At 36.1% G+C, this 14,233-nt stretch overlaps 1 protein-coding gene and 1 pseudogene across 1 annotated transcript; one reads left to right on the forward strand and one right to left on the reverse strand.

The window, feature by feature from the left end:
• The first annotated feature begins 2,766 nt into the window (after nt 1-2,766).
• Nucleotides 2,767-14,196, forward strand: LOC135689098 (ethanolaminephosphotransferase 1). The gene is made up of 9 exons (XM_065206216.2): nt 2,767-3,039; nt 6,681-6,749; nt 10,198-10,430; nt 11,204-11,420; nt 11,961-12,069; nt 12,282-12,330; nt 13,121-13,301; nt 13,618-13,794; nt 14,006-14,196. The coding sequence occupies exons 1-9, from the start codon at nt 2,965-2,967 to the stop codon at nt 14,081-14,083; spliced, it is 1,188 nt and encodes a 395-aa protein (XP_065062288.1). The 5' UTR covers nt 2,767-2,964; the 3' UTR covers nt 14,084-14,196.
• LOC148959510 (uncharacterized) lies at nt 7,811-9,845 on the reverse strand (annotated as a pseudogene).
• Nucleotides 14,197-14,233: the final 37 nt, after the last annotated feature.

The following is a 14,233-nucleotide window of genomic DNA, read 5'->3' on the forward strand; positions in this document are numbered from 1 at the left end:
CAATTTCATTTATCAAAAAAAGAGTTGGTGTAATATTGAATGCAGGCAAATTTCAGGGTACCATTTCATTTATCAGCAACAAGTTATGGTGTAATATTAAATAACAGGCAAATTGCAAGATGCAATTTGAATTTTATTTTATACACAACAAGTTATGTTGTAATATTGACTAAACAAGAAATTTTTAAGAGCACAATTCTTTCTATCAACAACAGGTCTTGGTGAAATATTGAATAAACAGGCAAGTTTTCAAAGTACAAGTTCGTCCCTCTTAGCAACAAGTAAGGTTGTAATATTGAATAAACCAGATAGAATGGACAGGCAATTTCCATCCATCATGTAAAATTCCATCCATCAGCAACAGGTTATTGTGTGATTTTGACAAAACAGGAAATTTTCAAGAGTACAATTCCATGAGCAAGAGGTTTTGGTGAAATACTGAATACACAAGCAAGTTTCAGGGTACAAGTTCGTCCATCAGCAACAAGTTATGGTATGATCAGCAACGTAGTGGTAGGATTCTTCATCGATAAGGGTTGGCCTTTGGTTTTCAATTACAATTTTGGTTTACAATTACCTTGCTCAGCCACACGCAAGTGATCCCTGTAGCAGTTAATAAACAATATATCTCTCGGAAATAGCTTCGATTGAATTTCCCCACTCCCTTGCAGCAATGTTTCTCAGCTCAAGTAGACCTTAGATACTTCATGTATGGGAGATTTAGGTCGGTCATGCTGAAAAAAATGAGCATGACTTGGGGTCCAAAACGGGCCAAGATAGCATGCGCAAGATAGAATTCAGCCAATCAAATCAGTGCTAGGTTTATGATTATAATGACGAGGTCATGCTATTCCAAATGAGCATGACTTACCGCAGGGATACCAACTGAAAAGTCATTGAAACTCAGCCGACTCACAGGAGCGGTTGGGCTCTCTGAGGAAAGAAACCCTATGGCAGGTCATGCTCTCCAGAATGAGCATGACTAACCACAAGGGACCAAGGTAGGGAAGGGCAGTGAAATAATAAGAATCAACTGGACGAATGGAGTTTTGAGGGTACTTTTTCAATAAAGAAAATTTTTAATCATTATAATAAATGTCTTTAGCTCTGAAAATTTTTAGTCATGCTCAGCATGACCAGCATGACCGCTAGCTTCGCCACTGCTTGTTGGTTTGAATGGCGTGCCGTGCCTGATTTCAGCCTCGATTTTTCTTTTAGCTGGAACACTAAATGTTTCGTTGATATATTCGTATAATCGTATTGTATGATCGCTGATTTATTCCATTCTTATGCAGAAACAGCCAAAAAACAACGGAAAACATAGAAAGTCAAATCTCGAATATACAAACTGTCCTTCAACCATAAGCAGAGAGTTCATTTGAAGATTTGCAAAGAAGCAAGAAACCATTTGATCACGCTTCAAGTATCAAGTACATCAAGCCCTATCAAAAAATATGTTTCATAGGATGTCTTTGTTTCGAAATACTCTATCTAACTAATCATGTCAGGCTACGCCAGAAAAACAAGTTTAAGTTGTACATCGTGTTTAGTTGTAAGGTTATACTGCGATACCCAACATTAGCCTGGGTATGCAGTGGAATCCCGATATAACAAACCCCGGATATAATGAACTTCCCGGTATAACGAACGAATTCTGCCTAAAAAACCCTTGGATTCTGCCTAAAAAACTCCTTACAAATTCTGTCGGTATAACAAACCCCGGATATGACAGAAAGAAGGCAACTTTCATGGTGAATTGTTAGGCGTATCCTCCTCCGCAATCATTGCATCTTGTCTTGCTTGCTCGACATAGTCTGTGGGCATACGGCATACCGTAAAAGCTCTATGGCATTGTTAGGGAGATGAGATGCAGCAAGTTCTTGAATGTAAAATGAGTACCCCCGTTTTGGGTTGCACATGCGTGTTATATATTTAGAGTCAAAGGGGCATAGAACCCCCCGAGAATGGAACTTAACATTCACATTGACATGGGAGTTTGATCATTGCAGAAATATCTTTCATACTGAAAAACCTGCCTGGATTCTCTGTTGTTTTATGTTTTTCGTTTGTTATAAGGCTCACTTTCTTTCCAAAGGTAAGCAAAAACATCGATAATTTTATGAGGCTGCCTAAGTGTTCACGTAGATTAGACATTCAATGTAAACAATAAAACCTTATTTAAACTGATCTCCGACACTAGAGCCAGACCAAGGCAATTTAATCGACTAAAACAACAGAAAACGTACCTTCAATTCAATTATTCAAGGCGGAAAGGAAAGCTTCGAATTTTGATCTTCCCGTTTAGCTATATCTACAAGCAAGCTCCGAGGAAACCTCTAAATGAAAATAAACGAAAGTATGTCCTTTAAATATTTGCGTAAAACTCCTCAGAAATTGATGAAACTTCTTTAAGTTGCTAAAATTACTGTTTTCAATATGTTTGCGAAATCTTGCTGTGTTCCCTGGCTTTGGGTGTTGAGCATGGCCGGGGATTTTGTAGGATAGTTCATTAGAATACGCATGCGTTCCTGCCCCTCGACGCTGATTGGCTCGAACAAATCATTAAGCCTTTTGTCTCAAACAATAAGAGTGAGATCTCCCCAACAAGGCATTATTCTATACATTCTAATTTGAATTCTAGTGGTTAATTGGTTCCATATCCTGAAACTGTTGAAGGCCTGCAACCCAACTCAGTTCTAACAGTTGGTACTCTACCCGAAGAAATTTTTCGACAAATATTTTCTTCATATTTTAGTATTTGTCTGGAATGCAGTTTTTCATAGGAATGAATCTTGGCCCCCACCATGTCGGCGTGGTATTGTGATGTGGCCATGGATGCGGGTCCCTAATGCCATTGTGATGGTACCCAACTATTCAATTCAACACAATTCTGCGCAAAGCACAAACACAAGACACAACAGCGTGGTTAAATTGAAAACGCCCAAGAACGGGCAGAGAAGTTGAATGCTGTTCAAAATGGGCTTGTTATTCCACAGATACTTGTCTGATCAGCAGTTGGCTGGTTTCGACAGGTATACAGTAAGTGTTTTACTTTCAAATCTATCTTAACGTAGCATTAACACCTTCCTTCATGCAGCGAGCTGGTATTCAGTCGTGAATTAGGCCCGTCCTGGTAGTGTCGAGCTTCGTGCATTTCGTGACTCTTATCATTTAACAAGAACATATTAACCGATTCAGCAGTTTCCAAGAAGCTCCTATTTGATAATTTAAGATATATTTCAATGATGAGGCGCCATTAGGTTGTGAATCATAATTTTAAGGGGGAAAATATACTTATATGTGGTTGGCCAAAGCATAATCGAATCAAATGATTATTTTAGAATTATGCAGAAAAACGACCAGTCACAACAAAAAATATGAAGCTCATAAACATGGCGACAAAGATGTTATTTAGTCTCCTAAAGATTGTGCGGACCCTGTTTGGTACTTTACTTTTTGAGGGGTAGATGATTTCCATTTGCCCCGAAAGAAGAAAGGAAATGGGGTTAACGTAATTTGAAACTGTAGAAGAAAAGTAATGGACTTTGGCCAGTAAAAGCACTATTTGCACTACCTGGTCAGAAAGTTACAATGTTTAAATAAGAAAGGGATGCTTCTTATCAAAAGATAATTAGTATTGTAAGTTGGCTGGCCTAAGCATATTTGTGGTCTGTGAGAAAATGGATGCCCATAACCTTTTTCACAATGCATGTCTATTTTCTTCATTGTGCAAACAACCAATCTCATGGACCCTGGCACATTAGGCCAAGTACTGTTGAACTTTGTTCTTTCTCAAACCATCTTGCATTTCCAAGCAAAACTCTTTGATCAACCCTTCTAACACTAATTTATATTGGAATCAGTGGCGGACACTTGGTCAAATATTGGGGGGGCAAGCCTATTGTTTTAATAAGATGACATCACATTTCCCATTGTTCTAGAACAAAAGTCCATTGTTCTTTAAAGTATTGGGGGGGCGGTCGCCCCCCCTCGCCCCCCCAAGTGTCCGCCACTGATTGGAATCATCAACCAACAGATCAAATAAACTTTTTATTTAAAGAAACCCAAGCTGGTGAACTTCATTGAAGTTTCTTAATTGTAAATTTACAAGCAATTGTTTGATCCACATAACCAATAAGATTCAAATAAAATTTGGAAAAGTTTGTTTAGTTTTCGAACAAAAGAACCATGTGGGTTTGGTATCTATATACTCCAGACCGCAAACTTCGTGGAGTGTCCACAAGAAGTTGACCATGCAAATATCTGCATCATTTTGCATGTTGGGTATGTAAAATCACTAAAGTGCTTTTTATTTCTGGTGCAAAATCTGGATTTTCAAAGTGGACTTGTCCACACAAGAAGAAAAGTTTTCATTCTGGTATACACTTGTTGATGTCCTCTCAACTGGATTTTGACAAGTTAAGCTTCTTGATGCATTAAACAATGCCCTTAGGCCATTGAGCCTATTTTATATCTATGTGTTGTAAATGCATTTCTGAAATTTGTTATACCTATACTCTACTAATATAGGCTTTTAGTGAAGAAATTTTCGTAAAGGTGGCAAACTGCCTGCATGGACCAGCTTAAGAGGATCACCCATCCAACACTTTCTGTTAAACAAAGTCCTTCAGGACCTTAGCGGAATTAGGGTATTATCTAACTAAGACTGCCTAACCATTGATTTTCTAAATGCATGATTACTGCCAGTTTGTAGCGAAAATAATTGATGTGATGTTGGGGAAACAATACTTTGCTTTCATTAACAAATTGACTCTTCATTCAATACTGAACTTTTAGGGACAGTCAAAAAGAAAATACATTTAGTTTGATCAGCTTAGTGAAGACATAAGATAAAACTTGCAATCATCAAATCCACCATCTAAGAAATCAACTTAATTTGAAATTTCTTCTTCAGTTTGTGAATCACAATTAGATTCCAACTCAGTTGAAAAATTCTCTCCCTCATCCTCTCTGACTGCATTATCTATGTTCTCAGATTATTTTGAAGCTTCAAGACAAAGTCTCTTACTGACTAGTAATACTTTGAAAGTCTCTTATAAGTAAATGTTGTTAGCTACTAAATAAATATTGTTATTTTCGGTGGAATGAAACGAATTAGGAAATAACAGTCTTGCATTTTTTCCTCAAAATATATTCCAACAATTCTTTTGATTTTAGCATTTCTTTCCATTACTGTCCAGTTCTTATCATAGTTGCTTATTATCAATATTTGTTGTTCCCACTTATGAATAACTGACATTCGTTATGGGGGCCATCAAGGTTTACAAGCAATGGACTTCGGAAGAAATTTGTCGCTGATTACAGAAATCTTGCAATTTCTGGACGGAACAACATAATTCTACACATTTGCCAGATGCAAATTTTCTCAAAAACGATACATTGGTTATGGAATTTTTATGAAATTTTAAGGATTTGTGGAATTCTTGGCCCAATTTCTGGTAAAAGCATCTTTGAATAAAGGTCCTGTCAACAATTCTAAGACATGGAATTTTGGCTTTAAATGACCAGAACGGCAGATTTCTACCCCCTTTGATAGCACTCGCGTTTTGAAAAACTACCTGTGAGGCTGGTCAATTGACTGCATCAGTAATTTAACAAGGGCGATGGCAAGGACAAGGGCAATCAACCATGTGAAACAAAAAGGCCTGCTCTAGCAATACTCTTACCACACAGTCACAATTTATCTTCTGAGTAAATTTTAGACAAATATCTTCAACAGAAGTATAAACTTTCCTTTGTTGAAAATTTTTACAATAATTGTAATTTATTTTCAAATAACCTTTTTGTGGTATGGAATTTAAAAATGGCTTTGGAAAAAAGCAAACACATTTCCTGGCATAGAGTATTCAATCTATGTTCTAATGTTTTATACTCTAAAAGTGTCAGACGAATAACTCAAGTATGTATATATGTTCTAAAATGTTTGCTTTTTTCAGAGCCATTTTTATAATTAATAATATTAGCATTTCTGACAGGCAAGTTTATTAAAAGTTTTTCAGAAGAAATATTTCATTTTGTTTGGTGAAAATTGACACAAAATTATATTGTGTTTGTAGAGGATGCCTCCTTTTTGCTGCTTGCTAGCGATAAGTTCTTGCTATCAAATGTGTTTTATTAAAGGTGCTTGACTAATCAAGCAACAATATAGTAAATTAAGCAAAGTTTTTGTTAGTTTTCTTTTTCTTCTTTATGTAAAGACAACACAAACTTTTGGGTTAATCCTGTAACTTTTCCAGTTGAGCCTAATTTATAATATCGTTTGTAAAATGATAATAAGAATGTAAAATGTTTACAGTATTTTATGAAATACCAGCATTGCAGAAACACTGTGATATTGTTGCTATGTTACACAACACAATTTCCAGCTGTTTTCACCAATTTAGGAATGTTTTGTAATATGATGATAGAAAGTTTTGAAATTGTTTTTATAATAAGATGGTAAAATGCAGGTTTGATTCTTTGCTCTGCAATTTATTTATATCTAAAGACTAGTGTTTGTCTTTTAAATCAGAATGTATAACTATGAGGTGATGGCTTATAAGGAATATGCTAGTGGTGTTAACTGCTTTAGCTTTAGCATAAATGTGGTTTCAATAACACCTTTGATTTTCTGCAAATTGATTACCAGACTCTCACTATTAAAAATATTTTTGTTCTAGTACAAATCAGTTGACACATCACCACTTTCAAACTATGTTATGCATCCTTTCTGGAACAAAGTTGTCAAGGTAATTGGAATTTTGTTCTGAATTCATTTAATGTTACAGAAGTTGACATAAAGGGTTATTTATGTCGTAGTGCCTACAGTGAGTTACTTCGTTTAGAGCAAGTTGCTGAATGAATCATGAAAAGGGCAATTGTTTCATAATAAATTAGTTGTACTACATTGTTGTTTATGTTTTTGTTAAGTTAGTTGCTTGTATGATTAATTGTATGAGTTGAAAATATTTAGCAATTGCATCTTGAACTATTAAGCCTGATTTCCAGCAGGTGGAATTTTTCGCTCAAACAGGAAATTCTGCTTGATCTTTTTACTGGGCATTTGCATTAAGTAAATCTTTTCCGCTCGAAGTCTGAATCATTTTTGTAGAAAAGTTTAAACTGGTTCCACTTTTGGAAGATTTTGCTTGAACTTTCTTCGAAATGCTGGTTATTCAAAATGGCGTCTCAGGAACCAAATAGCTTTGAGGAACAGTTTTCACTTAGCAGGGATAGATATCAGGGTTCTTTTAAAGCAAGTAACGAAAAAATGAAGCATTTGAAGAAAACTCTCAGAATACAGATATGTCTGGTTTTTCTTGTGTTGCTGTCAATGACAAGAGTTTGACCCAGGATGATTGGTCGGGAAAATTTTGTGGAGAGGAAGAGCAATTTGATTTGATTCATCTAGGAGGCTAGAAACCTCCAATGCTTACGGAATACTTCCTGTTCGTCCTACAAAGACCGCACTGTCAAAGCAAGTGCATGGAATAAACTTGCAAATATTTTCAGGAAAAATGGTAAGTACTTTAATTAAAATATGCTTGTTTGTGTATCTATGTATGTATGTATTTATGCTCGTATTGAAAATTCTAAAGTTTCAAAAACAATCCAATACGTAATTTTGATTTCTACACTGAGGTTAAGCCTTATCATAAAATTTATTTTGACCTTATTGTTTTAGAGAATTTCCTGGAAACTCAGTTGATCTGGACAGATCTGGCATCAAGATCTGGACAAACGCTACAAAGCTTGGAAAAAACGAATGAGCAAAAAGCAACAGAAGAAACAGACAGAGATCTTTGTTTTTGTAAAAGTCTAGTTCCAATTTTCAAAGGATTTTCAACCAAAAAGAACATATGCAAACATGAAAATACAGCAATTGCTTTTTGAAATAGAATTTGATGATTCGATGTAATTGTATCTTCATAATAAAAAATATAGTTAATCTCAATTATCTTGTCTTAGTTTCTTATAATTCATGTTTGGCACGAACATTTCAAATAAACTTGAAAGGGTGGAAAGCTTGTTATCAGTTATTATGTTAATACAAGTTTACTCAAGTTTTCATTTGACAGAATATGTTTTAATATAAGCTGTTGTGACAGTGAGTCATTCTAGTACTAACACACATTAAAACTCTAGATTTTATGCATCAGCTTCAGTTAAAGATTTTTTTAATCTTGGGGCTGACTTTTGAAGGACAGTCATATACAAGTTTTACACATTTGTATGAATAAATTACGGGAAATGATTGCTTAAGATAGTCCATTTTGAGATTAGGAAAACAGTAAGGGTAGTGGAATTTAAAAAATGAAAACTGAAACTGAAACTGAAACTGAAACTTGGTATGAGAAAATATTGCAAAAAATATGAGTCAGCCTCTAATAGTATATTCTGAAAGGATGAAAGGGAGGCAAATACGTAAATGATCATGAAAAAAAAGAGACTGATAACGAGTATTAGGAAAAGGGCTCATTATTCAAAGGAATGATCAATGGCAATCAAGATGCAATGGAAATAGCATCGCGTGATGGTAAATGTTATGCTAGATTGGATTAAAAAGAATATAAACGAAAAAGACATTTAAAAAAATATTTAAAATAAACGCTAGAAAGTATAGATATAACTTGATTGAAAGTTGATCACAATAGCTTATTTATAAGCAGTATTCTTCACCTGGATTTGAAACATGATTAACCAAATCAATTTGCCAAATAACACGGCCTTCGTCAGAATTGACGTTTTTAAATCGGTCTCGCATTTCCTTTGCACTGCTTGAGAAATTGTTAGAGCCACACCTTCCCATAGGTAACATTCCCGAATTGTCCGATTCTTCTCTCCATTCATCTTGTTTTAATAAACCTTTTACCTCTTGATCGACACTGTCAAGAGGACAGTAATTATATGGCTCTTGTAATCTGTAAGCCATTAAAAGTTGTGAAGTGCAACAACTGCTTTGGTTATCGCTTTTAGGGTGTCAACTGTGGCTGTAATTGGCCTGTGAAAAATTCTGAACATGAGGCTGCAGTTCCAAAAGTGTTCTTCAAGCTCTTGAAAGTCTGTGGTTGAATATTCGCTCTTGGATTTGCAAGTTCTGTCCGGGGTATAGCTTTAAAAGATTTGGTTTTAGGCCAAAGGCATGGTCACCTAGAAACACGTAGGAGAGTACTTCTTGAGAATTTTATACCTTCTCGGGAGAGGGGATGTTTAGAATATTATTACCAATGCAATAGCCATTACTGCTGTTATTGTAAACACTTCCATCGCTTTGCCTCCCAGAATCACCGATGTCAACCATGATGAATTCATACTTTCCATTACAGACTCCCAATAAAACATTGCTGTGCGTTTTTTTGTAATTAAATAATTCCGACCCCCCTTTAGCAGGACACTGCATCACATTGTGCTTGGCATCAATGGCACCAAGGGTATGATGAAATTCCACTACTCTTCAAAGACCTTCGCAACCTTTTTCCATTCTTCCACGGTATTTGGGACACGTAGAAAGTCTCGGTTTTTCAGTTCATTTCATGGAACTCCGCATGTTTCGTTTATTGCATGACTAACCACAGCAGCACTTATTTGATAACTTGTGGCAATACTACTTTGTGCATCGCCATTTGCAAGATACTTCGAAGTCAAACAAAGTCTTTCACTAGCCCCAATTGACTCCCGCATATTTGTGTCTTGCTTAGTCAAAAAAGTTTCTTATTACGCTCCTGGTATATCTTTCTTGTCAAAAATGACCTTTTGCATTTACGTCGTCCTCTCTCAAGTTGTCGTCGTAATATTTGAATTAATGTTAACTTTATCAGCAGAAAACGAATGTTGTAAGTCGCCATCGTGAAGTAAACGTGATTCGCCTTTTGCTCTCGAAATGAAAATGCCGTGGAAATGGTTTCAATATTTCGCTCGCACAATTTCGAGCAGAAGTTTGAAGTTCGAGCGGAAAATTCTACCTCGTGGAAATCGGCCTAATTGTTTCCAAAGCTGTTGACTGTCCCAATCTTTTTAGGTGTTTATTGTCTGCTTCCACCATCCCCTCACAGTGCGCCTACATCTTTAATGCCCCAGCAATGAATGCGATTTTAAAAGTGACCATAAGGTGCCAACAATAAAGTAAACTAGGTTTGTTACTTATTTTTTATTGATATATATTTAGGCAGATATTTTGCATTTCTTTTTACTTTCAAGATATACCCGCTTTGGTTGTCCCCTAACCTAATGACATTTGCTGGCTGGCTGTTCACTCTCGCCAATTTCCTTGTCCTTGCTTACTTTGACTGGGATTTCAAAGCTACATCTTCTCCAGTTGCTGGGTTCTCTACCATTCCAAGATGTATATGGCTGTTCTGTGCCATCTCTCAATTTTTGTCACATACGCTCGATGGGACTGATGGAAAGCAAGCCAGGAGAACAGGCTCCAGGTAATTAGATTCATTTTACGATGAATTAAATTCTGTTGAACTACAAACAAATCTTGTGATGTTAAGATATCTGGAATGATGTATCATAGTTAATTTCATCTCCAATGTGTTTTTGTGCACAAAACCTTTTTTGTGATGCTGTCCTTGTAGCACTTACTTTGGCGGCGTGGAGGCTTATTTTGCCCTTTATTGCCTATCTGCTATGAATTTTATCTGAAATGAATTATTTTTTTACAATTTGCTTGACTTCTGGTCAGCTATCAGCTAATTTAGTGTATCATAAGCATCAAACTTTGCTTGCTTTATGAAAGAATTTATGAAGAAACAAGGAAATTATTTAAAGCTTAGCATTCACCACACTAGTGCATATGTTAATTAAGTATATACATGGACTGATGCTTTTTCATTCAAATACATGTGGGAGGGTTGAAATATATCTTGACTTCCTTTTCTTTGACAGGGATCCAACTTTTTCTTTATAGTCTCAAAGAAGAAATTGAAAATCTAACTTTATTCAGAATATCTAGATCATCTTCAAAATGTCATTCTTGTGTTTTCCTCAGAAACCTTAGATGATGGCTGTTCTGAGCAATGCATGTGTTTTTTAATTCTACCCACAAAACCAATGGGTTCCCAATAGGCTGATAAACGCAGTGCTGCCATAACTTTATCTCAACTGATTTCCAACAATAATTTAGCAGATCTTGTCAATGACATTTACATTTTGCATTTCTTGCTGATATCTCATGCTTTTTTGTTTTTTGTGTTCATAGTTCTCCCCTTGGTGAGCTCTTTGACCATGGTCTAGACAGCACAGCAGCATGGATGATGGCTGTGTCCCTCCTGTCCTGTTTTGGCACGCAGTATCATTCACACTATGAGGTTTTTTCGCTCATTGTTGTAATCGCTGCTGGCTTTTTCTTGGCTCATTGGGAAAAGTACAACACTTCAGTTTTGTATCTACCATGGGCATATGACTTCAGCCAAGTTGTAAGCAAATTTCTATCAATGTCTTTGTCTTATCAAAGCATGCATTTGCATTTTGTCTGCAATAGATGTTTCAATTGTTTCTAAGGCTTAACTGTGGTCTGAGGTGGTGACATAGAAATAAGATCTTATTCTAGATAGCAGTGTAGGTTTTAAACATGATCTGTATTTATGTGTTACAAGGTTTCCAAACTCAAGAGGAGGTTTGGTTTCTTAACTGTCTGAGGTGTTTTTATAAGCTATGCACCTGTGAGTGTCTAAAGGCAACTAAACCTGTAAGTGGCAGTCTGTGTTGGTCTTGCAACTTTAATGGGAATACTATCTTGCTATCATTACGACTGCGATTATGAATCACAAGGGTTGGGAGAGTTGATCTGAGTCAATGTTCCTGACTCTCACGGTTCTTCCGATCAATGAAAACATTCAGTTATATGTTCCAGACTCCTACAAGTTTATGGGAACCATGCAAATTTCTTTTTCCAAACCTTCAATTGAGGCTGTTAGTATCTCTTAAAGTCATATGCAGCATGAATTTATTTTTAGGGACTCACAACTGTATACTTATTGACCTTTGTATGGAGTCCAGACATTTGGAAGTTGACCTTTTGGAATGGTATAAGAATGAGTCATTTGTTTGTTGCCACTGTTCATTGTAAGTAGGTCATTTTGATTGATTATTTGCTTTAAGCCCTTGAATTGCATCTTTTTATACAGATCATTGCCATTAAAGCCCTTTTCAATCTTTCAATGAATTAAAATCTGACACTCTTTGCTGTTTTTCCTCCACTATCACCATCTACTCCTAGAAAGTTTTTTATATAGTTTCCATAATTTGGTCGATACAACACTTTTGTCTTTTTGCAGTTTCTCTGTGGGGAATAGGCCTCCCGTCAACTGTCTGGCATATAATAAGGTATGCAAGCATTACATTGCTATTGTTTTACTGTACAAGTTTAAGAGAGGGCGCAAATGTAATTTTGTTATAACTATGTGTGTCATTTAGAGTGGCTGTTTCCTGTCCCATGGCATATTGTAAGTTCTGAGCAGAACAAATTTTTACCTTGTGATGAAATTCTTCACAGTCACCTGTCATAAGTGACTTTTCACTGCAGACGTGTTTGTGTTAACCTAGAAAACTTAGACTTACATAACCTAGAAAACTTAGACTTTGTATCTCCTTTGAACAACATTCTTGTTGCCCATTCAAACACAACCCAATGCCACCTTTTATACCACCACTGTTTCATCATAGTATTCACTAGATCCCCCTTAAGCTTTTACACCTTTTCAACCTACTCTGGTCTCGTTTCTCTTGCACCCTTTTGGTCACCATGATAAGGACCTATATGCGGCCTGCAATAGTTGAATATGGCTCTAAATTGCTGATTTTAAGAATATTACTGTTTGGTCAGTTGGATGTTAAAGTGTACACGTTTAATGTTACCTTTTCATTTATGATGTTATATGAAAAAAATCATGGTGCCTGCAAATCATTTAACAAATTAATCGATAATCGACTACATCTCATATTTTATTTCAACTTTCAATTTTTGGTCAAATTTTATAGTAAATTTCTTAGTCCTATGTCTTGTTTTTTTGTTATTTGTTTTTGTATCAACTGCCTTTACTCTTATCATGGCTGTCTAAATTGTTTTTAGAACAGTCACTGTTATGCTAATGTTTTTTGTGTTATCATTTTGCAGGGCGAGATGGAAGCACCCAGAATATTGCCCAACGGTGCTAGAGGGGCTCATGCCACTCGTTTCAACTGGAATGCTCCTCTCCTTTTTCACAATTTGGGGCTTTTTATCGCCATCACAAGTTCTACAGAATTACCCAAGAATGTTTTATATTGCCTTTGGAAATGTTTTCTCTAATATAACAGTAAGTATTGTATTTCAGTAAGTGTTGTATTTTCGGCTAGTTTCCTTGAAGAAAGACCAACTTTTTGCTATTCACTAGAAGAATTGTTTAATAAAAAGCTTTAAGGCCAAAGTCGTGTTTGGCACCTTGAAAAGTCGTAGTCCGTCGGGGTTTAGGAATCGTAAATGCGGGTAGTAGCAGCAACTTGAAATGATTACCCAAGGATGCAACATACGATGTCATTTATGGCTTGTTTAACATTCTTTCTGTTCACTCCTTAAGCGTTTATCTTGCTTTTAATGATCGCTCTGTTGACCTTATTTTCATTTTATTTTAGTGCCGCTTGATAGTTGCACAGATGTCTTCGTCAAAATGCGAGAGATTCAATTGGTTGCTCTTTCCACTCTTTCCCGTAGTTGCGTGCTCAGTATCAGGCCTTTGCGATGAGAGGAACCTCCTTTATGCCTACGCGATTTTCGCCGCCTTAGCACAGTCACATTATGCTATATGCGTGGTAAGCTTTACGTGAAGTATTTGAATATGCGTTGTTGCGTTTGGATGTTCGGATTGCATGCATAATAGCTATTGCACAGGCTCGTTGAGCCAAATGTCACAGAAGAGACGATGTTTTGGTATGCGCGGTGTAATAGTCTCCCATGCTGTAATTCCATTACTGAGGTCTTTTTTATTAATCTTTTTAACGTCTAATTATTTTTGTTTTCCAGGTAAATGAGTTATGTGATCATTTGCAGATACGATGCTTCAAAATAACAAAGCCTAAATCTGAAGCCAATGGACATTAAAGCCTCGTTCGTATAGTCAGTTTTTCAATATCAAATTGTACAGTTGCTAGCTGATTCTTGTCAGATCCACAGAATGAATTCCGATGGGCGAATTACTCCCTTCGTTTTAGTATTTGAAAAAATTTGATAATGCCTGCATCTGTTTAGCCA

Source organism: Rhopilema esculentum, chromosome 9 (genome assembly GCF_057945365.1).
Source record: "Rhopilema esculentum isolate cy_ngs chromosome 9, ASM5794536v1, whole genome shotgun sequence".
NCBI lineage: Eukaryota > Metazoa > Cnidaria > Scyphozoa > Rhizostomeae > Rhizostomatidae > Rhopilema > Rhopilema esculentum.

Bases quoted from the DNA above. Each gene is read 5' to 3' on its own strand.
- LOC135689098 (XM_065206216.2), top strand. From the start codon at position 2,965: ATGCTGTTCAAAATGGGCTTGTTATTCCACAGATACTTGTCTGATCAG. The intron at 11,421-11,960 runs GTAAGCAAATTT...ATTTATTTTTAG, and splicing joins CATATGACTTCAGCCAAGTT to GGACTCACAACTGTATACTT. The intron at 13,302-13,617 runs GTAAGTATTGTA...ATTTTATTTTAG, and splicing joins ATGTTTTCTCTAATATAACA to TGCCGCTTGATAGTTGCACA.